Consider the following 25,114-nt stretch of genomic DNA (forward strand, 5'->3'; position numbering starts at 1 on the left):
TAGTTTTATAAATGCAATTATATTTTTATATATTACAATAGTTTGCGGTATCACATTATTTTTTTTATATATACCTTTGTTTGTATAGTAATACAGATTATTTTATTATGAACTGCAAAACATCTTACAGTGTACGAGGTAATTTAGCATAAAAATTAATAGTAAATAACAGTGGGAAAACAGTTAACGATTGACATGTTTCATCATATTTTGACAATTAATTAAAATTTAGAATACAGTATAAGGAATGATATAAAAACACAAAAGGAAGCTGCTATTATGCAGTAAAATGTACCGGTAGCTAACATATATTTATAGACATAAAACAACAACAACCAATGCAAGGTATCTGGTTAAAAATCAGCAGTGCCATAGTGCATAAAAAAAATCCTGGATCACAATCCTCAACTTCACTTGTCTTTTTCATTATCAATTTTAAACAGTTTTGTAATTTAAAAGGAGAAAAAACAATTTGTTTCCACCTACATGTACCAAGATAACTGTTTACAAAAAAAGAAGTAGAAATTAAAACAAAACACAAATTTGTATTGCCTCAAAACATAAACATAATTCAACCAAAATTGTATGTTGGTCTTAAAACAGTTTTACTGTGGATTCAGTGTTACTGAAAATTCTGAAATTATAGTGAGCATCTATTCATGCATTTTTTAAGAGTGAACAAAAATGCAGGATCAAATATTCCAAAAACAGTAAATGCTACACACAAATAAAGCTATCATGATTAAAATGCTTATTTTCATTTTTGTGATACATCTTTTGTCACAATTCAAAATTTCTGAATTTACAGTATTCCTAGTGTTCTTATTGATGTGACGAAGTATAAGTGTGCAATAAAATATAGGTTTACTATAGACTTTTTGATATAATAGTGAACTCAGAAATCCACTAAAATACATTTTTTTCCTAAATCAATATAAAATTGATACAAAATAAATAATTTGCAAATACACAGTATTATAAATACACAGTTTCATAAATTCCAATGCTAACAACCATTGTATATATGCAGTCTTTGTCCATAAATAAACATGTTAGTTCCCTTTCTAATAACCAATGTATATATTGCAGTCTTTGTCCATAATTTAAAATGTGTTATCTGTCTGCATCTTTAACTTGTGAACCTGCTACATCTAAAACTTTGTCACCAGCAGCTGAAAATAAAACAAACAGTTCTAGAAAATATTTCATAAACTACCTTTGTTTATTATTCGTTAGGTACACATTTTCAAGGATTTCATTATTATAGATGAACCACTAGTTTCAATGTTCAACAGAGGAAATAAAATATTTCAATTATTTTCTAATAAATCAATCTATTTGAAGATCCCCCTCAACAAATGTTACAAATTGTTCTTGCATTTATTTGTTCTGAATTCCTTTCATGTAATGGTGTCATTTTAGTGTTATATTTAACATTGCCATAAAGGTGTGAGGTTTGGCAAGCATCAAAACCAGGTTTAACCCACCATTTTTTCTTAAAATGTCCTCTACAAAATCAGGAAAATGGTCATTGTTATATTATAGTTCATTTCTGTGTGTGTTGCATTTAAGTGTTGTGTTTCTGTTTTGTTATGGTTCTCCTCTTATATTTGATGTGTTTCCCTCAGTTTTAGTTTGTGACCCGGATTTGTTTTCTTCTCAATCGATTTATGAATTTCCAACAACAGTTTACTACTGTTGTTTTTTTTTAATGTAAATGTTAAAAATTAAAATCCAATTTTTCACTTTCATTTGTTATCTTATTGCTAGTTATCTAATTTGCAATCATACCGTATCTCCTTTCCTTTTATAATTCCAGTCACAGAACTTACAATAACTTACCCAAGTCACCTGATACTTGTTCAAATTGTTTAAGACTAGCACTAGAATTGTTCTGTAGATACATTTCCTCCTCAGGACTCAAACTTTCTCCTAGTTTCTTTAAAGCTGTTAATATTTCCACACACTGAGCTGTGGCCATTGCACTTTGTAATTTACCAATTTTTTCATCTCTTTTAATCTGAAATCAAAGAAGAGAAAGCATCAATAATAAAAGTTTCATTAACTCAAACTGTGAAAATAAGATCTTATCTATATAAACCATGTGTATGCTGTGTACTGTTAAAATTCAATAGATTAAAGAACAGCATTTCAACATCCCCTGATGACCCACTTTTACAATTTGTCCAAGGCTATAACTTCAATAAAAAAAAAAAAATCTTTCAAAATTTTCATAAAAAATCCTTCAAGAAACTTGGGCAAGAAATTGGTTACTATGGCGTTGTCTGAGTGACAGTTTATTTTAATTTATGAGTTTGACTGTCCCTCTGGTATATTTTGTCTCTCTTTTACAATTCATATTGTTTCAGCTTTGCCCGAAACAGGGAAGGTTACTATTGCATGTATGAGCTATGTGTCAAATTCAAATGGCTTTTGGTGTTACTGCTGACCTCTTTTAAGTCTAAAAATTTGACTCCTATACTTAACTTTGTTTATACTATATTTATTGACAATTAGCCACGGTCTAAGAAAATTAAGAAAGAACAAACAAATAAACTCATATATTTTCTTGATAATCTTTTTCTGGTATTGTGAAAAACAGTTAAAGCCCCGAAATTTTTAACACTGATGAAATTCCAATTTGTTAATGGAATTTTTTAGCACATAAATTGCAATGACCTACCTCTGATAATCTTTGCCGCAATTGTCCTGGTTGTTTTTTAGCAAAGAGACGAATAACTTCTGGAGTTTTAAAAGCTTGACTAATAGCTGCTTGTATTGCCTACAATAAATTTCAATGTAATTCAGTACATAAAATGGGAGATAAAAAGACAAATTTACTGGATAATATATGAGTTATCTCCCATTGTACATAATTTAAAAAAAATCAAAATGTGACAAAAAGTAAAATAAATCAACCAAACATTTGTCATTTTTATCATCAGATATATTTCTTCATTTTAAAAATGAAAAGTTACACAAAGAGAGAATCCAAAACAAACTTAATAATGGCAAATTAGGATTTATACCATTTCACTTATTTATAATCTATGCATGTAATTTTATAGCAGTTTGTTCTGCTGAAGGAACATTTTGAATTCCAAGTCATGTGGGAGGCTTGACAGATGGCTGCTCAATGTCCAGTATTAGAAAGACATACTGAGCAGGATTTTTAATGTGATAGTTCAGAAGGTAACCGTCTGCTGGAAGACAAGTAACTTTGACTGGGAACATCATTTTGTGCATTATGGCTTTCCAGTCTTTGCTCTAACTCTTAAATGCCCTGTGCTTATAAGTGGAGAGGCAATACATACCAATTTTCAAGTCTTTGGTTTGATATGACAGCAGATCGAACCTGTGAACTTTACTACCACAAGACCACAGAGCCTGTCGCTATCTCTACGCATTATCCATATCCAGATGCCTACATAGAGTGGTTTCCTTAGTTTACTATGTAATACAATTACAATATGATCGTAAATTCAACAAGTACTTACTAACTGCATGCCATTTAGTTCATCTACCAGGCTGACATTGCCTTTTGTCATTTTGTCTAATGAATCTTTAAATTCTTTTAACTGGTCAATTGTTTCATTCTTTGTTTCTTCATATTCTTCATCTTCTAAATCTTCTCTGTCAATTAGTACATTAAATAATTATCTTATATCTAATATAATCATATAATTCAATAGCTCATCATGCTCATTGCAACAATTAAATTTTGCAATTAAAAATTATCAAGCAAATCAGTAAAACTGATGTTTGATTTTTTTTCACTTCTTTTTTCAGGAGTAGACAATATAGCTGAAATTTACATACATACAAGCAAGTATAGTAATTATATACTGTAAATTCAGAAATAAATGCGAGGTTTTTATTATTGCGAAAAATGCGACTGAGTTGTAAACACAATAATTGAAACTCGCATTTTGATATATTTTACATGAATTTAACAGTATTTTTCTCAAAATCGTAAAAATTAAAATTGCATTTAAGTCTAAAATGACAAAATCGCAATAGTAAATGAACGCAATAATGTAAGAATTTACAGTATATATATACATTTGTATATGTATACCCAATCATTTAATTACAGTAAATAGTCCAGTGTCCCCTGTCCTAAGTTGTAATAACTTTTTGATGTAAAATCCAAATTAATGAACTTGTGATGGTGTTGTTGGATTGAAATAATTACCTGCAAATGTTTATTGTCTTGAAGTTTAAATTTTGGCAAGTTCAGTATGTTTGGTGTATCTTATATTTCTTGTAAATATTTTGCATTGGTCAATTGGAATTCCATTGATATGGTTATATTTATAAATTTACAAATTTTTGATTTTTTTTAAATACTAAGGCTTTTCTACCTCAGGCATAGATCACCTTAGCTGTATTTGGCAAAACTTTTAGGAATTTTGGTTCTCAAATCTCTTCAACTTCGTACTTTATTTGGTCTTTTTAACTTTTTTTTTATTCGAGTGCACTGATGAGTCTTTTCTAAAGAAACACGTTGAAGACTTTTTCATATGTGGTATCTATTGTTTTTGTGTGTCTGGATTGCACCCTTAATGATCTATACCCACACCTCCTATAATTCACATTTCTATTATAACTATACCTGCATTCTTCTAGATCAGCTAACTGCTGAACTAATCTGTCAAGCTGTTCTTCTAAATTTTGACGTAATTTTGTATTTTCTTGAGCACCTCTTGAAGCCATTCCTTTTTTAAGATATTTACAGAAATTTATACTGGCAAACAGTTTTTTCTTTCATGTATTCCTCTGTTCTGAATAGACAATCTGTAACATATGAAACCTCAGTTTATTTGTCAAGGCAAATAAAATTATTATGAAACTTTTATAAAATTATTATGAAACTTTTATAAAATTATTATGAAACTTTTATAAAATTATGATCATTCATAAGAACTTTCCATTATTAGTTTGTTCTGTTCAATTTCAATATTGTCTAGTCATTCTGCATTTTGTGAAGGTAAAGTTGAAAAAATTATGGAACAGGTCTTGCATTCATCTAAGAAGACTTTATACAAGCATGAAAATTGTTTCTAGCAAAAAGTTATATTACACACGTACATGAAAAAATGTGATAACAAACTTGTTTTTTATATTCAAGTAACTGAACCTAGAATTATTCGTTCCAGCAGAAGTTATAAAAGTAAATTAAGTAAGGATACATCTTTAAGATGCTCCCTCAAGCTCTCTGTTATTGTTTTGATTGTCCTTGATTGACCTGGATAATAAAAAGACAATAGATATCTACACAACTACATGTATAGGTGAGTTAAAGGGTGTAACTGAGTGGACAGTATCAAATGCAATTCAGGTGTTGTTGTTTTTTTTAAATCCTTTTGCAGGAAGGGGAAAAAATGCCAATCAAAATTCAAAAGAGATTTTATCTTTCTGAAACAAAAAATTCATTTAACATTTATCATGGTTATATATCTAGTGGAAACCAGGTCTCAACACTTTTCCAACTATAATTACAGGTTAGTCTACATACTTTGCCCAAATAATATGATGATGTTTTGAAAGGCAAAATTTTTTTCATTGATGCCTTTCTATGTTATGTCATACTGCATTGTACTGGGAACAGTACAGCAAACCGGAAATGAACCTGATTGACTTTTAGTATAAAATTGCGAAAATCTAGCACTTTACCAGACTTTATGCATTTAAGTAGCTTCTAACTAATAAAGTATTGGAACTGCTCAATATATTTACCACATAATTCTAATCGTAAACAAATACAAGTTTTATAATAAAGTAGATATATTTTTTCATGTAAAACTGAGACTAATAACACATTAGTTATAGTAGTGTCAGTGTAAAATGACCAAAATGTGTGTGATTTAATTGATATGAAGTGTTGTATACATGATAATGGTTTTGGAATTTGGAATCCTATTGGTGCCATTTTTAAATTACCAGGTTTGCATTCTATACAATTCTGTGATGAAATGAATGTGATTATAACAAATTTGAAGTGACAGATTACAAGTTCAATACACTGGCATCATATTTTATTATCATTATCAGAAATCATAAGGATAATATATATAGTACAAGAGAGACAAGTTGTGTCAATTATTGACCTTATGATGAGGAGGGTTAGGAGTCTAAGGTCCTGATCCCTAAATCCCAGGCTTAAAAACATGAAAATCCGAATATCCCGGGCTTAAAAACACAAAATCTGGAGGTCCCGAAATTCGAAAAATAGAATTCCCGGATCCTGAAAGGGTCAATCCAAAAATCCTGATCTTAGAAACACCCAAGATCCCAGAGTCCTGATAAAGGTCCAATTCCCCCCTCTAGGATCAAGATAAAAGTGACTTCATTTTTTACACATGTCTGTTTCTTTATAACTATACCTGAATTATAGAATATGTTACAACTTATATGAGGGTGGTAAAGGGGGTACTGGACACGGAAACATGTGAAATAAAAATTGCAAAAACAGCAAGAAAAACAAAAATTGGGAAAAACGTAGCACGAGAAATAAATTGCATATTAAGAAAATTAAGTACCAGCAGTTATTTTCTCAGCCGTTCTTAAAGATCATGAAGACATTGTTAATGAACATAAAGACCTTGTGGTCACCTTAAAGCGTCTGCTACTTGCATCCGATTTGAAAAAAATATTAATATGATGGACTTTATTAAATGTATACTATATATATATTTAACCTATAATGGTTTACTTTTTAAATTGTTATTTGGATGGAGAGTTGTCTCATTGGCACTCACACCACATCTTCCTATATCTACATGTACAATAGAAATTAGAATGGTAACAATATACATTAATTTCTATTATATTACAGAAGTTTCAAAAGGTACTTTAACTGATCATAACTCACTGACTCTGAGTTAGTTCCAATTTACTTTTTAATCAAATGCAGAAAAGGGCAAGAACGTGAAATTAGGAGCACCGAAACGAAACATGGAAAATAAATAAGGGGAAATATGAAGCATGCACATTGAACCAAACACGAGAAAACGAGAAATAAAACACCAAAACACGAAAAATAAAAAGGCTGAAAACGTTGCAAGAAAAACACCCTTTACCACCCTCTTATATGTAGTGTCAGGTCCCGTCAATAACTTGTATATATGTTCATTGATGTCCCTGCCTGATAGTGATAGGAAGGCGTTACAGAAAAAAAAATTAAGCAGCCTTTCAACGCATAATAATTATTAGGACTAGTCTGTCCTCAAAAAAGTTTGTTTAGGAATGTAAATAATGTCATTTTTGTCCATTTGTAATAATAAACATGATCATGAATCCTGATGATAGATAAAATAAAATAACTAATTTTTAGTGTAATTTTGATACCAAATGTATTATTATGATATGATTTCAGATAGGACAAGAAAGAAAAAGATGGACAGTCTTTGATACCTTACGTGTTAAAGACTAAAGGGTAATGATATATCCGACTGGAAAAGCTTCTTAAAACATCTACATTAATGATCACATCAACGGTCCATAGTTCAGCCCAATTTTTAAGGGAGATAACTTTTGATATCAAGTTCTCCTCTATTGGAGGCAGTTTTCTCAAATAACAGCGGGAAATTTCCACATGTCACATATCAAAACAAACGTAAGTTTGCATCATTAGCTAAGTCCAGGTATGTAAATCTGTTCATATATATGTAATTTTATAATTCAATGATTATAGGCACTGAAAATGTCAACAAGAGATGAACAAAAGAACTAATACAGAAAAGAGAGATGATGTCGGGATGATCAGATCAACTCAAGGATAAAATCATTTGTATATACAGATATACAATACAAATGTAAAAATATTAATTAGCACAAACTCATCAACAATGAATGGATAAGGCTCATGGTATAGAATAAAATAGAATAGAATATTTTTATTTCCCAAATTACAGGGCCCTTAAAGAGCATAAAATCAGACACAATTGATTTACATAATTGGTAACAACAACAATTGATTACATAGTTGATCATATATAATAAGTATTGCAAATAATGACTATATTAATACGTAATATTATAAACAATGATATATTGACAATTTTATAGAGTTTGTTCTGCTTTACGCAAGTTAAGACTGTCTGAAATGAAAGAGGAAGTCAATTTTAAGATTGTGTATGAATAGACAACTTTCGAGTTCGATGCATTTCAGTCAAAAACTCTGGTTTTAGTGAACATCATTTGTGCCTTTAGGGGGGTCGTCACTTCCATTCTAATGTTGAGCGAATGTTTGGAAAACTATAATTCTATATTGTACGAATTATTCGGCAAATTGAATTCTCAAAATAGACAATCAGCACTGCTGTCATTAGGGAATTGTCATTTTGTATCTACAGAACAACCATTATTTCTATTTTATCCTGCACAACCATGATCACTAAGACACTTGATGAAGGTTAACAGTGCAGGGATACATGTACAGGCCAGCCCCTCTATCTGGTAAATGATGTCATAAAGGAGCACATAATTGACAAGGTTTTTTTCCGGTGATGGATGAACTCAAAAGTGGTCTATTATTATTTAATAAAAAGATTTTATTTTCATGTTTTTGAAATTTTGTAGGATCAATGATTATATTTGAAACATTTTGGTAAAATATGCACCTTTTAGTTGAGTATTTTTCACAATGTAAAAGAAAATGTTTTTCATTTTCAATTTGACCAGAATTACATACAGAGTAATGTATCTCTCATTTCTGGGAATATTTAGATGTCTCCCTCTTTCAATCATCAGTATATGAGCGCTTTTACCGATCTTACGTATTGCAATTCTGTCACTACTTTTCTACAATATATCAACATAGGGTGGTCTTCTGCCCATTATGTAGACACTCTTGAAAAAAAAGTCTATCTTTTTTTATTCAAATATATTTTCTTTTGCATTTTGAACTTGCAAACATTGGTCATTAATTCTGTGTTAAATAGAATTTAAATTAACTGAAACATAATTAAGTGTTAAATAGAATTTAAATTAACTTTAACTTTAACAATTTAAAGTAATGGGTGATATAAGACATTCCAAGTCCATTCAAAAGACTCTTGACCTTTCTGACCCAAGGGTTTGAATCTACAGATTTAGAGAATATATCATGTGTCAAAGAATTCTCCAAAGAAACTATATGGTACAGGTAGTTGAATATTGAATATAATATTTTATTTTTCAAGGGAATTCTATTAAGTTCGGCTTGACATCAAGTAACAATAGTTTGTAACTGTTTCAAGATATGCATTATCATAGGAAGATAATGTATAGTAATGCTACCATACAAATGCTTAATTGGCTGATGTATTCTCATGAAAAGTAAAAATAAAAAAAATACTAAAATATACCTGTCTGTTATAAAGAAGTTGTATATTATCATATGATAGACCACTGCATTGTAAAAATATTTTATCTTTGGTAATTAAGTTTGTTCCCTGGATTACAATTCGCAACTAAAAGGTAAATTATTTGAAAAGTAATTCACTAATTGATTACATCAAATCACATGCTATTAATGAGGGTTAAAATGGGGCTATGCTCACTACGAATAACAGTAAAAAATTTAACCAAGTTAAGTAAACAGTAATCTTAGATTTTGGAGCATAACAATAAAATGTAAACTTTCTTTTAGAAAATGTTTAAAAGATAAAAAAAAATCAATTGATTTTAAAATAACGTTTATGTATGGTAACAATAATCATTTGAGACCTCAGACAAATCACATCAAGGCTATTTTGATAAACCACATTAAAATTTCAACCAATTTGATGCTAATGGTAGCCAGAAACTTGCATTTGGCAACTGACTGTAAAGGGCATACACCTTATTGCTAATCCCGGCTGACCCAGCCGCTTGAACTTTTGACGCATACAACAATCACTTTTCCATTGTGGCGTCAGATGTTTTGTTTTTTTACGTCAAAATTTTACGGGAACCTGTGTGATATCCAGTTATGGCGGACAAATATTGATAAGGTGTACTCATACCCCCATTCATCAGGTATTTGGCTGATTATGGTTTATTATAAAACGTCGACAAAAATGGCTGTATTCCTACCTCTTAAACTATACTGCATGCTTAATTGATATTTTTTTTTTCAGATTTAAACATTAGATAATGAAGAGTAGTAAAAGAAAAAGCAAAGGTTCTAAAGAGACAGACCCAAGAGAGACAACTACATGTAGTATAGAGAATGTCCAAGATGAGCTCAGACTGAGGTTTAGTCAGAATGCACCTTCTCCATCATTACATGGATATGAAAAAGAAAGAGGGTAATAATTGTTTGTAATTTAATTGATTAAAAAAGTAAAAAACATTTTACATCATTAAGGCCATGCAGGCCAGTGATGGTCTAATTACATGTCCTAAGGATCAAGAACTGCCATTGCTCTTGGTAGTATGTTTCCCTCTAGCAATGTCTAGTGCAGGAGGTTGTGGGTTTGATCATTTGCAGAGATGAACCTAAGACTGTAAAATCAGTGTGTACTGCTTCTCTGCATTGTTAACCAATATTTATTCTGCTTAAACATGTTCTTGTCCTGAAAATTCATCTAATTTTACAAAGCAGACATCCATCCTCAAAGAAACAAGTGGACTTTAATTTTGGTATGATTTTAAAAAATGGACCTGACCTATTTACGTTGTACATACTCTACAAGCTAGATACATTTAAAAAAAAATGATTTGAGAAAAATATGGAAAGTGTCAATGCAAGAACTCAGTATTTAAGAATTTATAATAAATGATTATTTGCACCTATCAGGATTGGTCTTATTTTACAGGCAATTGTTTGATTTGATCAAAAGAACTGCCTCCACTGGTGAGAGTAACTCTGTACTGGTGATAGGACCTAGAGGAAGTGGAAAAACTATGGTTAGTTCTGAGAGTTTAATGAAAAATTGCCCATTCAGGCCATAATGAATAATAGGTTTGTTTGCCTGAACGCTACCTACCCAGAAAAAAGCTGCCTACTCAAATTCTTTTATTGTCCTGATTTGAAGAAGTTTTTTTTTTAATCAAATAGGTATGAAGACTAATAAACATCTGATACTTTAATTTCTTTTTTTGAAAAAAAAACAGAAAATAAAAAAAGAAAATGCCTACCTACCTACCCACTATCTCAACCTTTGGGTAGGGTATGGGCAAACCAAAATGTTTTTAAGTGTGGCCTCATTAGGAAAAACCAGTCCATGTACTATTATTACCTAATAAGATCTTAATTTTCTTCATTTTACATTTTCAGTTATAAAATGGAAATGAGGTCTGATACTTAAACAAGTGATTTTTATGTCATCATCCTACATTTAGTACAAGGTCATCACCTGAAATGACCTGGTCATCCTAGACAACACAGATGTTGGTTCTGATTAGTTTAGAAACATAATTAGTGCCTGGATCATTTGTATTCTATATTTAAAGCTACAATAAAATTAAATCACTTCTTCTAGCGATAAATTTGTACTGCTTAAATAGGTGATTATAAAAGAAAGACAACTCTAACTTCCAACCTTTATGGAAATAATGTTACTTGAATCAGTGATTTAGAAAATTACTTGTTTTAGTATATCCCCTGACTGTATACCAATTGTTATTGATCTAAATGTTTATGGTTTACCTAAACACAAAATATGTACAGAGAATAATATAATTTTATTTATTCTATTTACAGACATTGAACAGTATTTACAATGAACTGATTGAAGATGACAACCTCAGAGAGAACTTACTACAAGTCAAGTTAAATGGTAAAAGTTATTATAAGAAAATATAATGTTTGACAGGAAATTTGGTATATATGTATATAAAAGAAGATGTGGTATGATTGTCAATGAAACAACTGTCCACAAGAAACCAAAATGACACAGAAATTAACAACTATACAGCCTTCAACAAAGAGTAAAGGCTGTAAATGTTGATGAGTCAGCAACACCACAATACAAGAATCTATAATACTAAAATAACAAGGTCCAATTTGTCAGCCGTCATCATGTAAAAACGACGAATCAAAGAATTCAACTGTTATATATAACTAATATAGTACAAAGGTGTAGATTAAACTTACACCACTCCAGGCCCTTTTGTTTTCCACCTAATTAATATAACCAATAATTAAGACGTTCCGGGTCGAGTCCGATACCGATACCAATAGTACATTCACCTGTTTCCAATTACCTTATCTGTACGTTAAGCATCTGACAGGCTCACCATCAAACGGTTTATTCAGGATTAATATGCTTTTATACACTGGTCATAATTACAGGGTTGACACTGCTAAATTGTCAAATTGTTACCCATTGTAGTATTTTAATCAGTTAGAATACTACAATAAGGCTTGCACATAGTTATATACTTTAATTCAGCCATGGACCCACTTAATCACGGGTGTGTTCTACTATTTATATATAAAGAGAGATATATACATATGGCCTTCAGTAGTAGAAAGGTGTCTACCAATCTCTAGATCAATTGGGGTCTAAAAAAATCAAACTTATTACAAAAGGGTGTCTGCCTCATGTAGGGAGAGTGCCTTGCTCTTGACAAGTTTAAATCCCTGGTCTGTTGTGGGCAGTTGTTATACTAACTATCTGTCCCTGTCCAATGTGCCCTCATTTTCAATAGCATTAAAAAAATAACTTCCAGCCAACCATCTCAGACTACCCCCTATTGCAGGACCTAACTGTTGTAGTTCTCTTCCTCAATATCCATGAAATAGCTGTCACTGGACATTAAGCTTACAACAATAAATCAATCAATATTTCATTGGGTTACTGAAATAATTTTATTTTAAACCAGCCAATAATTCATTGTAAGGAGTTTAATTTAATACATGTGCATAGATTATATAAGAATTCTATGCTTTTTTATCTATTTCAAAAAAGTCAAAGGTACTGCTGCCAGAAATTAACAACTTATTATATTGTTTCTTACATAGGACTTTTACAAACAGATGATAAAATTGCATTAAAAGAAATCACACGTCAGTTACAGCTGGAAAACACACTGGGTGATAAAGTTTTTGTAAGTGGTTTAAAATAAACGTGTTTACACTTTTGGTTTTTAGCTGAATTTTGTCTCCAAATGACATTAGATCACCTCCGAATAACCTTCTGAAGTCAAGCAACAATCACTTTTTTTATAGTGACATCAAATGTTTTGAATTGTTATGTCAAAGTTTACGGGAACCTGTGTGATTTTATTTAATGGCGGACAAATTTGCATACAAGTGTAAATACGTCTATTATGTTCATTCTATGAGAGTATTTTACATTAATATAAACTATCGAGGTTTATGGATAAAAAAAGCAAATTGAAAGCGATCTACTACATATTTGTTAGATACATGTACTGTTCCAATGTTAGTTGTTCATTTTGTGTTGCAATATCAGTGAAACTTACTTGTGCTGAATACTGACCTCTTTAAATGTCTTTTCATTTGAAAGGTAGTTGGTTACTAACTCATTGTATTTACTCACTTGCTCCATAAATGTGTTAGAATGTATAGAAAACAAGTAAAGTATGTGTAAATCTGTTCAAAATAAAATTTGCTAAATTTGCACTATTTTCTTACATTCAGTTTCAATTGATTTCCTTTTACAGGGTTCATTTGCAGAGACTTTACAGTTCTTGCTGGATGCATTGAAATGTGGTAAGAACATATTACAAGCCGACAGACAAAGTGTTATCCATTTCAAAAGGAACAAACAAATTTTAAGGAAGCTAGCTTTTCATGTTTTGGATTTTTTGTCAGATTTTGGAATCCTCTGGTTTTATCCATTTGAATGCCTTGAAAAAAGTCTTTAATATCAAATTTTAATTATTTTTAAAAAGTTTTTGAGAGCTTTAACTTGTCAATGATAAAGCTATAAAAAGTCAAGAAAGAATATTTTAATGCCAAAATTTCAATGGCTAATATCTAGAAAACAAGCATGGTGACCTATATATTTGTTTTGCTCTTTAGATTCCTTTAACAATCCCCTATCAATATAAACTAGTGTTTTGAAAAGTTTATTACTTTAAAACTGAGAAGCGAACTCCCTTAAAATTCATAAGAATGAGAGATTACTAGTACTAAGAAATAGAAAAAATTGCCAAGGAGAAGTCAAAACTGAACATACTATAGCAGACAACGTTAAAGTATAAGACAAAAGACTTAACATTAAAAACTATGTAAAATACTAATGATTGAGCACTATGTCATACCTGTCGTAAGATACAATAACATTGAGAATAAAAACAGGGAATTTGTCATTGAGACAACAACTCGACTCAGAAATCAGTGTAAGGCCAACAATGGGTATTCAACCTGGGAAGAAATCACGTACCCAGAGGTGTGCTTCAGCTAGCCACTAAATAATAATGTTTACTAGCTAGATAAATAGACTTCAAACTTATGCCTATAAGGTACAATATATTACTATTGAAGAACAAGATTGTGTTTATAAACGACTATGGCAATATAACTTCATTTACCTACAAAATATCTTAAAACTAGAATTGATTGTGAGTTATACTAACCACAATCATGACTATTTCTCATGAGATTTTTTGTGCAATTAATTGTTGGTATACATCTGTAGTGGGTCTCATTGGGGTCGAAGCGTGACGCAGGATTGCTGATTTTTTTGTAAGCGTGACACATGAAAGTCACATTATTGTGTCGTGAAAACGGAAAATGAGGTCTAGCGGGACCCAGGAAATGACAAAAAAGTGAGAATTGGTTATGTTTATAGTGTAAGCGGGATACAGGAATCTGACAAAACAGTAAGATGGATTCGGGATTGGAACCCCCCAATGAGACCCCCTTTGTACTGACATGTTTTAAAATATATGAATAAGAGAAAACATTAGAGCTCACACTAATACAATAATCTAAAAACAAGAAGCAACTAAAAAGTTTATAGAAGTTAGATCTCCATGTTCACAAAGTACAAATGTTTCTCTGTACCTGAAACAAAAATTATATATACCTTATGATTAATGACTAATTTTTCACCTATTATTGCTCAATGTATTTTATAGGAAGTCAGAGTTCTAAGCCAATCTTGTTTATCCTGGAAGAATTTGATATGTTCGCCCACCACAAAAACCAGACATTGTTATATAATTTATTTGACATTGCCCAGTCAGACCAGGCACCAATATGTGTAGTGGGCGTTACATGTAGACTTGTAAGTATACTTTTGTTTAAATGACTGAACTATAACTAACTCATTAAGTGTCACATCTAGAGCAGTAAGAAATGTAAATGTGACACAGTTATTTCCTTTTCAAATATGAATATGAATATGAAAGAATTTTAGTTGGTTATGACATGAGGAAAAAAAAGTTTTTCTCTACACTTTGGAATAACTAGCATGACACTGAGGAAGAAGTCCTATTAATTGTATAAATTGTATAAAAATATCAAATCGCATTGGACATAAAAATATCATTGACCAGATTTTGACCTGTATTCTTGGAATGAGACTAGGGATGAATTTTTTTTAATTTGTTTAAAATGAATTGCATCTGTCTTCACCTTGGTAGGCTGAGTAGAATCTGATAAAATATTTTTGGCCTTTAACAAATGTCTTGTTCAAAAGAACAATTACTTTTGAAACAAAATCGTTTTTATTAAAGAAATTGATATATGTGAGATTTGTTGTTTTATGGAGTCTTTTTGGAAATTAAAAAAAATTATGTAAATTTTTTACTGTAAAGAATACTCAATTGAATACATTTGGGTATAGATGCCCATTAGTTTCTCCATAGGCTGTAATGGTAACGTTTTCTTCTGTTGCTCAGTTCATATCGTTAACTTGGATATGTTTGATGGCTCGTTTCGAAGCCGAGACATTTTGACATATGTGGTTAAATTCTCGGGGTACGAAGTGAGATTACTTTTTCCAAAAATTAGCAAACCCAGAGTATCCTTTTGTGATGCAGCTCCTCATGGTAAATAATCCATTTTTAACACAAAAAGTTCTTTGAACACATTTGATATCTCCATAGATTTTATACATTTATTCTGTGTTCCCCTACTTTATAAATTAACTCAAATGGTTAAGCTCAGTCACTTGTTTATCATAGAAAAGTGTCAAATATCACTACACAGAGAATTTTTGTTTACATGTGACTTTTGAGTTCCTCATTTCAAGGCGCATTATGGATGTTGTTCCATTTACTACATCATTGAGGCTCAAAGTAAAACAACATAAATTTAAAGACTTCATACCTGCCAACTTTTCAAAATGCCCATGGGGGTTTTGCGTGCAAGATGGCTGTCATAGGGGGCCTTCAAATACATTTTTATGTGTTGTTTTTTTTATTCTTCATACTTTAATAAGCCTAATGTCGTTGTAAAATTAATTGTTTTGTTTAAATTGTGGATAAAATTGCTCTTTCAAAATTTCAATTTGGGAGCCTCCATGGGGGAAATCCTCCGCAAATAGTGACAGTTGGCAGGTATGAGACATACTCATTTTATGATTTTTTAATGTTTCATGGGTTATCTCCCATATACTTCAGATGAAAAAAATGTAAAAACACTGAAATAGAAAATTGTGTTCTATACAACATTACTAATACATTTAACAAGTACAGTACGTAGATATATGTGTCACTTTATGGGAAAAAAATATTACAACAAAATTATTCCTTAATTTCTTTCTGGTTTTACAGGACGTTATAGAACTACTTGAGAAGAGAGTGAAGTCACGGTTTTCACATCGGCAAGTGTATTTCCTAAACAACTATAGTTTTCAGAACTTTTGTGATATCTGTATGTCTTACTTAAGGATAGAATCAAAACCAGGCAGCGGTGATTTCATCAAAGAATGGAATAAACAAGTAGAGGTAAGGGACGACATCAAAAGATTGATGTAGGATGAAAAACTTCATTCAAATAGTTTGGGGGTGGGGGGTTAAAATTCTGCAAGTTTTGTATATCTAAAATCCATTTTTACATATACCCCTATTGGTAAATCAATTTTTTCCAAATTAAGTTAAGAGGGGGTGTGTGGGGGTCAGTGAAAAAACTATGTGAATTAAGTTTTTTATCCTACATTGAACTTTTGATGTTGTTCTTAAGTTCTTTATTTAGTGGAAGCAAGTACTTTCATGACTTTATTCATGAATACAACACTCCTTATTAAAGAAATTTTAAAAAAAAAAAGATAATAAAGACACCAACACCCATCAATTACCTCACGGTGAGAATTTATTCTGGTGCCAAATCTGACCAGGCAAGTGTGGCGTCTTCAGGACAATATTACATATGAAATCAAACAGTGAAGTACAAATGCAGTTCGTCAGAAGTGATGCTAAATGGGCATTTTATTGAACAGTGAAAAAACACTAAATGTTTACAAATCATTTCTTTGGTTGACTCAGGACAATAAACAGCTCTATGCATTGTAAAGATTCATTATGGGAAAAGTAGAGCAATCATAATAAATAGCTTGTAAATTTAGAATTAACCTTTACAGTTTGTTAATTAAATGTCCAACATACCACTAGATTTAAAAGTTGTCTTATTTCCTTGATTGTCTCTCTTTAACAACAAAAAGCAGCAACAGTTTGTGAAACCTGAGATATAATCATATACTGTAAATTCAGAAATTAATACGAGGTTTTTATTATTGTGAATAATGCGACTGAGTTGTAAACGCAAAAATTAAAACTCGCATTTTGTAATATTTTAACTGAATTAAGCATGACTTTTCTCAAAATCGTAAAAATTTAAATCGCATTCAAGTGTAAAATGACAAAATTGCAATAATAAATGCACGCAATAATTTCTGAATTTACAGTATAGTTGTTTTGTTTTAGAAATTGAGTAAAGATGGGACAGTCAGAGATGTACTACAGCAACAGTTCCACTTCAATAAAGATATTAGAGCTTTACATCACATTTTGGTAAGTTAAGCATTTAAAGGTACAGTAGTTTGCAACCACACATGTGTCATTTATGAAACACTTTTTGGCTAGGTTGCATAAATTGTTAGTTCTGCTTTTCAGTATGATGATGATGTTGGGTAGTGAAAAGGCAGGCATGAAAAGATGATGTCTATTTTGTGTAATCAACTATACAGTTGATAACCTGTAACTTCATAGTTGGATTGCATTTATATTGCACTGCTATTGTGGAATAGTTTAAGGATTTTTTTTCCAGAATAGGTAAAAGATCATATATTTGAATATTGAAACTTCACCTTATTTTTTGTCTTGATTAGAAAGACACACCATATAACATGATTTGATTAAAGGGAAACTTCGCAAAAAAATCAAAAATTGATATTATGTCCATTCTGTATAAAAATGCTCAAATTTATAAATATTAAAGTTTTATTCCACTAGATAAGAGATCACGATCGATTTTAAATTTTGAGTATCAGTTCTCTGCCTTCCGCCATTTTGTTATCTTGTCCAAATAAAAATCACGATATGTCTATAAACCACAAAGAAACAAAACTACAGTAACCGATGTAGTCTTAATTACGTGTCAATATCTTGTCAATCGTACAGTTGTTTTATCTGACTAACTAACTTGATACGGAATTTTTTTAATAACCATATAGTCTGTTATTTTTAAACTGTTAATATTGGAATTAGTTAAAAAGTCAAAGTTCAAATCATAAATAAGTGTTCCGTGAAAATTGTTTTCGAAAATCTAATTCGTTCATAATTCTTTAAAGTAATATACTTTATTCAAATAAATTAGGATCTTCGCTCCAATGATCACCTGCATGGCTTAAGGTATTACTCCCAAAGGTATTGTGAGGGGTGTAAGGTGACACGTCCAGGTATTCAAGCGATTTCCTGTCGGGCTTGCAAGTTCATGCATCGTTTCACTTCTGTAGGTATTGATCAGTGTACACGGCCGATAACTTATAACTTTCCATTTTGAACTATCAGGTGCATGTATAATATACATCTCTGTCTTGCGTGTCCGAAAGTGATATAATATACTAGTCATTACTTAACTCATACGCTTGTTTATAAATAAAATTTCTGGTGTAAAGAATATTATTTATAAAAAAAAAATGATACAAAAAAAAAAAAAAAAAAAAAATTGAAGATATACAAATATACGCAGACCTGCCAACTATCCCGATTTTCGCGGTATCATCCCGATTTTTAGCCCTCAACCCGAATCCCGATATCGGGATTGTAAAATTAGTCAAAATCCCGATTTTCAACAAATATACCCGAAAAAATTATTGTTTACCGATTCTGAAGTTTTTCTGATCAATCATTTTACCTGGGGACATATTATGACAAGTTAATGACCCTAAGCTAATCAACAGTCACAACAGGTACAACAGGTGTCATAATTAGTGGTTGTATGTAATCAGATTACCTAATGGGTCATAACAATCCTCAAAATTAATTTGTATAAATTTGGTCAAACAGCCTTTCAATTTTATTCAATTTATCATACAAGCACAATTTGCAACATTTGCCGTAGTTCCACAGCAAAATCATAATTAATTGAAAGATGAGAACTGTAAAGAACTCTCCAGAAAACATCGTTTATCTTGAAATTTGTTTAATTTTTGAAACCAGACATCGTGTGTCTGTTGATCTACTGTGTTACTGTATAAGCCTCCGCAGGTAAGAGCACCTCTGAATACAAAGAAAGATAACTCAAATTTAATCCATTTTCTCATTGATACTGATATAAAGACCATGAGGATTGAGTAAGACTAAATCAAAATCTGTCTTCATCCTTCTTACTTTAGGACATGTAGTTTTAGGTGTTTTGAGTCAAGGTTCATAGATAAGAAGTTCTTTGGAGGGGGGAAAGGGGGGGTCTCTACTTTGAGTCCTTAATTTTTAGCTCACCTGGCCCGAAGGGCCAAGTGAGCTTTTCTCATCACTTGGCGTCCGTCGTCCGTCGTCGTTAACTTTTACAAAAATCTTCTCCTCTGAAACTACTGGGCCAAATCAAACCAAACTTGGCCACAATCATCATTGGGGTATCTAGTTTAAAAAATGTGTGGCGTGACCCGGTCAACCAACCAAGATGGCCGCCATGGCTAAAAATAGAACATAGGGGTAAAATGCAGTTTTTGGCTTATAACTCAAAAACCAAAGCATTTAGAGCAAATCTGACATGGGGTAAAAATGTTTATCAGGTCAAGATCTATCTGCCCTGAAATTTTCAGATGAATCGGTCAATCGGTTGTTGGGTTGCTGCCCCTGAATTGGTAATTTTGAAGAAATTTTGCTGTTTTTGGTTATTATCTTGAATATTATTATAGTTAGAGATAAACTGTAAACAGCAACAATGTTCAGCAAAGTAAGATCTACAAATAAGTCAACATGACCAAAATGGTCAGTTGACCCGTTTAGGAGTTATTGCCCTTTATAGTCAATTTTTAACCATTTTTTGTTAATTAAAGTAATCTTTTACAAAAATCTTCTCCTCTGAAACTACTTGGCCAAATTAATCCAAACTTGGCCACAATCATCTTTGGGGTATCTAAGTTAAAAAATGTGTGGCGTGACCTGGTCAACCAACCAAGATGGCCGCCATGGCTAAAAATAGAACAAAGGGTAAAATGCAGTTTTTGGCTTATAACTCAAAAACCAAAGCATTTTGAGGAAATCTGACATGGGGTAAAAATGTTTATCAGGTCAAGATCTATCTGCCCTGAAATTTTCAGATGAATCCGTCAATCGGTTGTTGGGTTGCTGCCCCTGAATTGGTAATTTTGAAGAAATTTTGCTGTTTTTGGTTATTATCTTGAATATTATTATAGTTAGAGATAAACTGTAAACAGCAACAATGTTCAGCAAAGTAAGATCTACAAATAAGTCAACATGACCAAAATGGTCAGTTGACCCGTTTAGGAGTTATTGCCCTTTATAGTCAATTTTTAACCATTTTTCGTAAATTAAAGTAATCTTTTACAAAAATCTTCTCCTCTGAAACTACTTGGCCAAATTAATCCAAACTTGGCCACAATCATCTTTGGGGTATCTAGTTTAAAAAATGTGTGGCGTGACCCGGTCAACTAACCAAGATGGCCGCCACCGCTAAAAATAGAACATAGGGGTAAAATGCAGTTTTTGGCTTATAACTCAAAAACCAAAGCATTTTGAGGAAATCTGACATGGGATAAAAATGTTTATCAGGTCAAGAACTATCTGCCCTGAAATTTTCAGATGAATCGGTCAATCGGTTGTTGGGTTGCTGCCCCTGAATTGGTAATTTTGCTGTTTTTGGTTATTATCTTGAATATTATTATAGATAGAGATAAATTGTAAACAGCAATAATGTTCAGCAAAGTAAGATCTACAAATAAGTCAACATGACCAAAATGGTCAGTTGACCCCTTTAGGAGTTATTGCCCTTTATAGTCAATCTTTAACCATTTTTAGCTCACCTGGCCCGAAGGGCCAAGTGAGCTTTTCTCATCACTTGGCGTCCGTCGTCCGTCGTCCGTCGTCGTCCGTCGTCGTCCGTCGTCCGTCGTCGTCGTCGTCCGTCGTCGTTAACTTTTACAAAAATCTTCTCCTCTGAAACTACTGGGCCAAATCAAACCAAACTTGGCCACAATCATCATTGGGGTATCTAGTTTAAAAAATGTGTGGCGTGACCCGGTCAACCAACCAAGATGGCCGCCACGGCTAAAAATAGAACATAGGGGTAAAATGCAGTTTTTGGCTTATAACTCAAAAACCAAAGCATTTAGAACAAATCTGACAGGGGTAAAAATGTTTATCAGGTCAAGATCTATCTGCCCTGAAATTTTCAGATGAATCGGTCAATTGGTTGTTGGGTTGCTGCCCCTGAATTGGTAATTTTGAAGAAATTTTGCTGTTTTTGGTTATTATCTTGAATATTATTATAGTTAGAGATAAACTGTAAACAGCAATAATGTTCAGCAAAGTAAGATCTACAAATAAGTCAACATGACCAAAATGGTCAGTTGACCCGTTTAGGAGTTATTGCCCTTTATAGTCAATTTTTAACCATTTTTCGTTAATTAAAGTAATCTTTTACAAAAATCTTCTCCTCTGAAACTACTTGGCCAAATTAATCCAAACTTGGCCACAATCATCTTTGGGGTATCAAGTTTAAAAAATGTGTGGCGTGACCTGGTCAACCAACCAAGATGGCCGCCACGGCTAAAAATAGAACAAAGGGGTAAAATGCAGTTTTTGGCTTATAACTCAAAAACCAAAGCATTTTGAGGAAATCTGACATGGGATAAAAATGTTTATCAGGTCAAGATCTATCTGCCCTAAAATTTTCAGATGAATCGGTCGATCGGTTGTTGGGTTGCTGCCCCTGAATTTGTAATTTTGAGGAAATTTTGCTGTTTTTGGTTATTATCTTGAATATTATTATAGATAGAGATAAATTGTAAACAGCAATAATGTTCAGCAAAATAAGATCTACAAATAAGTCAACATGACCAAAATGGTCAGTTGACCCATTTAGGAGTTATTGCCCTTTATAGTCAATTTTTAACCATTTTTCGTAAATTTTAAGTAATCTTTTACAAAAATCTTCTCCTCTGAAACTACTTGGCCAAATTAATCCAAACTTGGCCACAATCATCTTTGGGGTATCTAGTTTAAAAAATGTGTGGCGTGACCTGGTCAACCAACCAAGATGGCCGCCACCGCTAAAAATAGAACATAGGGGTAAAATGCAGTTTTTGGCTTATAACTCAGAAACCAAAGCATTTTGAGGAAATCTGACATGGGATAAAAATGTTTATCAGGTCAAGAACTATCTGCCCTGAAATTTTCAGATGAATCGGTCAATCGGTTGTTGGGTTGCTGCCCCTGAATTGGTAATTTTGAGGAAATTTTGCTGTTTTTGGTTATTATCTTGAACATTATTATAGATAGAGATAAATTGTAAACAGCAATAATGTTCAGCAAAGTAAGATCTACAAATAAGTCAACATGACCAAAATGGTCAGTTGACCCCTTTAGGAGTTATTGCCCTTTATAGTCAATCTTTAACCATTTTTCATAAATTTAAGTAATCTTTTACAAAATCTCCACTGAAACTACTAGGCCACAATCATCTTTGGGGTATCTAGTTTGAAAAATGTGTCCGATGACCTGGCCATTCAACCAAGATGGCCGCCACGGCTAAAAAAAGAACATAGGGGTAAAATGCAGTTTTTTGCTTATAACTATGAAACCAAAGCATCTAGAGCAAATCTGACAAGATGTTAAATTGTTAATCAAGTCAATATCTATCTGCCCTGAATTTTTCAGATGAATTTGACAACTGGTTGTTGGGTAGCTGCCCTCCAATTGGTAATTTTTAAAGAAATTTTGCCGTTTTTGGTTATCTTGAATACTATTATAGATAGCGATAAACTGTAAACAGCAATAATGTTCAGCAAAGTAAGATCTACAAATAAGTCAAAATGACCTAAATGGTCAATTGACCCCTTAGGAGTTATTGCCCTTTATAGTCAATTTTTAACAATTTTCATTAATTTGGTAAATTTATGTAAATTTTTACCAAATATAGTTCTCTGTTACTAATGGGCAAAGTTCATGATAGATATAATTGTAAGAAGCAAAATCGTTCAGTAAAGTAAGAACTTCAAACACATCACCATCACCAAAATACAATTTTGTCATGAATCCATTTGTGTCCTTTGTTTAATATGCACATAGACCAAGGTGAGCGACACAGGCTCTTTAGAGCCTCTAGTTCATAAATCTAAGTAATCTTTTACAAAATCTCCACTGAAACTACTAGGCCACAATCATCTTTGGGGTATCTAGTTTGAAAAATGTGTCCGATGACCTGGCCATTCAACCAAGATGGCCGCCACGGCTAAAAATAGAACATAGGGGTAAAATGCAGTTTTTGGCTTATAACTATGAAACCAAAGCATCTAGAGCAAATCTGACAAGAAGTTAAATTGTTAATCAAGTCAATATCTATCTGCCCTGAATTTTTCAGATGAATTGGACAACTGGTTGTTGGGTTGCTGCCCTCCAATTGGTAATTTTTAAAGAAAATTTGCCGTTTTTGGTTATCTTGAATACTATTATAGATAGCGATAAACTGTAAACAGCAATAATGTTCAGCAAAGTAAGATCTACAAATAAGTCAACATGACCTAAATGGTCAATTGACCCCTTAAGGAGTTATTGCCCTTTATAGTCAATTTTTAACAATTTTCATTAATTTGGTAAATTTATGTAAATTTTTACCAAATATAGTTCTCTGTTACTAATGGGCAAAGTTCATGATAGATATAATTGTAAGAAGCAAAATCGTTCAGTAAAGTAAGAACTTCAAACACATCACCATCACCAAAATACAATTTTGTCATGAATCCATTTGTGTCCTTTGTTTAATATGCACATAGACCAAGGTGAGCGACACAGGCTCTTTAGAGCCTCTAGTTAATGTCATTTTCTCTATTCCTCAGTTATTTTGTCAATTTTATAATTTAATAGTACAAGAATCATGCAAATAAAAGTAACCAAGGCCTACAAGCTCATCATTAGTATACCAAAAGAAAAAAGAAGAGAACTTAGACTATTTTAGGAGTAAAAAACAATGCTCACAGAAAAGTCGCTAAAATTGTAACCCTTAAAAATCTTGTCGCGCGCTAAATCCCCCATGGAGATTTTCAAAAGTTGGCAGGTCTGTATACGTATTTTTTCCAAGGGTTAATTTGGGAAAATCAGAGACATATAATTGTATTATATGTCTATGGGAAAATGTAATATCTACTCGTTGTCAATAGTAAAGGACATAGTTCGATCATTCCAGAAATGTTGATTAAAAAAATGTGCGCACTTGTCGACGATTCGTTTATACGCCCGGATAGAAAGTTACGGAACTACAGCGCAATTTAAAATATATACATGTATACATTGAACATAAGAAAGAAACATACATTTTGTGAAAATTGGGGTAAAAGTTTTGTAAATAGACTAGTCCATGTATACCAACAGTATGTAATCATCCAATTCGGTATACCAAAAGAAGAAGAAGAAGAGGACCAATTTGATTTAAATACAGGTCGATCTATAACTTGCTTTGGTTCATAGTTCTAGTAAAATCTTGAAATTTGAATTAGTAAATGTTAGTATATATTAGATTTTATTGTGTAAGCTAAGAAATAGCAAG

At 31.9% G+C, this 25,114-nt stretch overlaps 2 protein-coding genes across 5 annotated transcripts in view; one reads left to right on the forward strand and one right to left on the reverse strand.

The window, feature by feature from the left end:
* On the reverse strand, positions 1 to 7,539 carry LOC134708209 (protein LZIC-like). 2 transcript variants are annotated; one of them, XM_063568569.1, is made up of 6 exons: positions 7,422 to 7,539; positions 4,616 to 4,797; positions 3,498 to 3,633; positions 2,684 to 2,782; positions 1,843 to 2,020; positions 1 to 1,172 (listed from the first exon to the last, which is right to left on the reverse strand). In XM_063568569.1, the coding sequence occupies exons 2-6, from the start codon at positions 4,714 to 4,716 to the stop codon at positions 1,114 to 1,116; spliced, it is 573 nt and encodes a 190-aa protein (XP_063424639.1). In that variant the 5' UTR covers positions 4,717 to 4,797; positions 7,422 to 7,539; the 3' UTR covers positions 1 to 1,113. The 2 variants fall into 2 exon arrangements, with proteins under 2 accessions (XP_063424639.1, XP_063424638.1); XM_063568568.1 differs by having other exon boundaries at positions 7,417 to 7,530.
* Positions 5,131 to 25,114, forward strand: part of LOC134708208 (origin recognition complex subunit 4-like) — a 24,926-nt gene continuing 4,942 nt past the window's right edge. Inside the window, exons 1-9 of one of the 3 annotated variants that reach the window (XM_063568567.1) lie at positions 5,131 to 5,294; positions 10,104 to 10,274; positions 10,785 to 10,875; positions 11,672 to 11,747; positions 12,935 to 13,020; positions 13,600 to 13,648; positions 15,022 to 15,170; positions 16,663 to 16,836; positions 17,812 to 17,898. In XM_063568567.1, coding sequence (XP_063424637.1) covers positions 10,120 to 10,274; positions 10,785 to 10,875; positions 11,672 to 11,747; positions 12,935 to 13,020; positions 13,600 to 13,648; positions 15,022 to 15,170; positions 16,663 to 16,836; positions 17,812 to 17,898 — 867 coding nt within the window. In that variant the 5' untranslated portion in view covers positions 5,131 to 5,294; positions 10,104 to 10,119. Of the gene's footprint in view, positions 5,295 to 7,462; positions 7,647 to 10,103; positions 10,275 to 10,784; positions 10,876 to 11,671; positions 11,748 to 12,934; positions 13,021 to 13,599; positions 13,649 to 15,021; positions 15,171 to 16,662; positions 16,837 to 17,811; positions 17,899 to 25,114 lie in introns of those variants that run through there. The other 2 variants (XM_063568565.1, XM_063568566.1) reach the window with 2 other exon arrangements.

Source organism: Mytilus trossulus, chromosome 2, assembly GCF_036588685.1.
Source record: "Mytilus trossulus isolate FHL-02 chromosome 2, PNRI_Mtr1.1.1.hap1, whole genome shotgun sequence".
NCBI classification, from domain to species: domain Eukaryota; kingdom Metazoa; phylum Mollusca; class Bivalvia; order Mytilida; family Mytilidae; genus Mytilus; species Mytilus trossulus.

Excerpts from the sequence above, each read along its gene's own strand:
- LOC134708209 (XM_063568569.1), bottom strand. The coding sequence starts at position 4,716 with ATGGCTTCAAGAGGTGCTCAAGAAAATACAAAATTACGTCAAAATTTA. Across the intron at positions 3,634-4,615 it reads GCTGATCTAGAAGAATGCAG|AGAAGATTTAGAAGATGAAG; the intron begins GTATAGTTATAA and ends ACTAATTGACAG. Across the intron at positions 2,783-3,497 it reads AACTAAATGGCATGCAGTTA|GCAATACAAGCAGCTATTAG; the intron begins GTAAGTACTTGT and ends AATTTATTGTAG.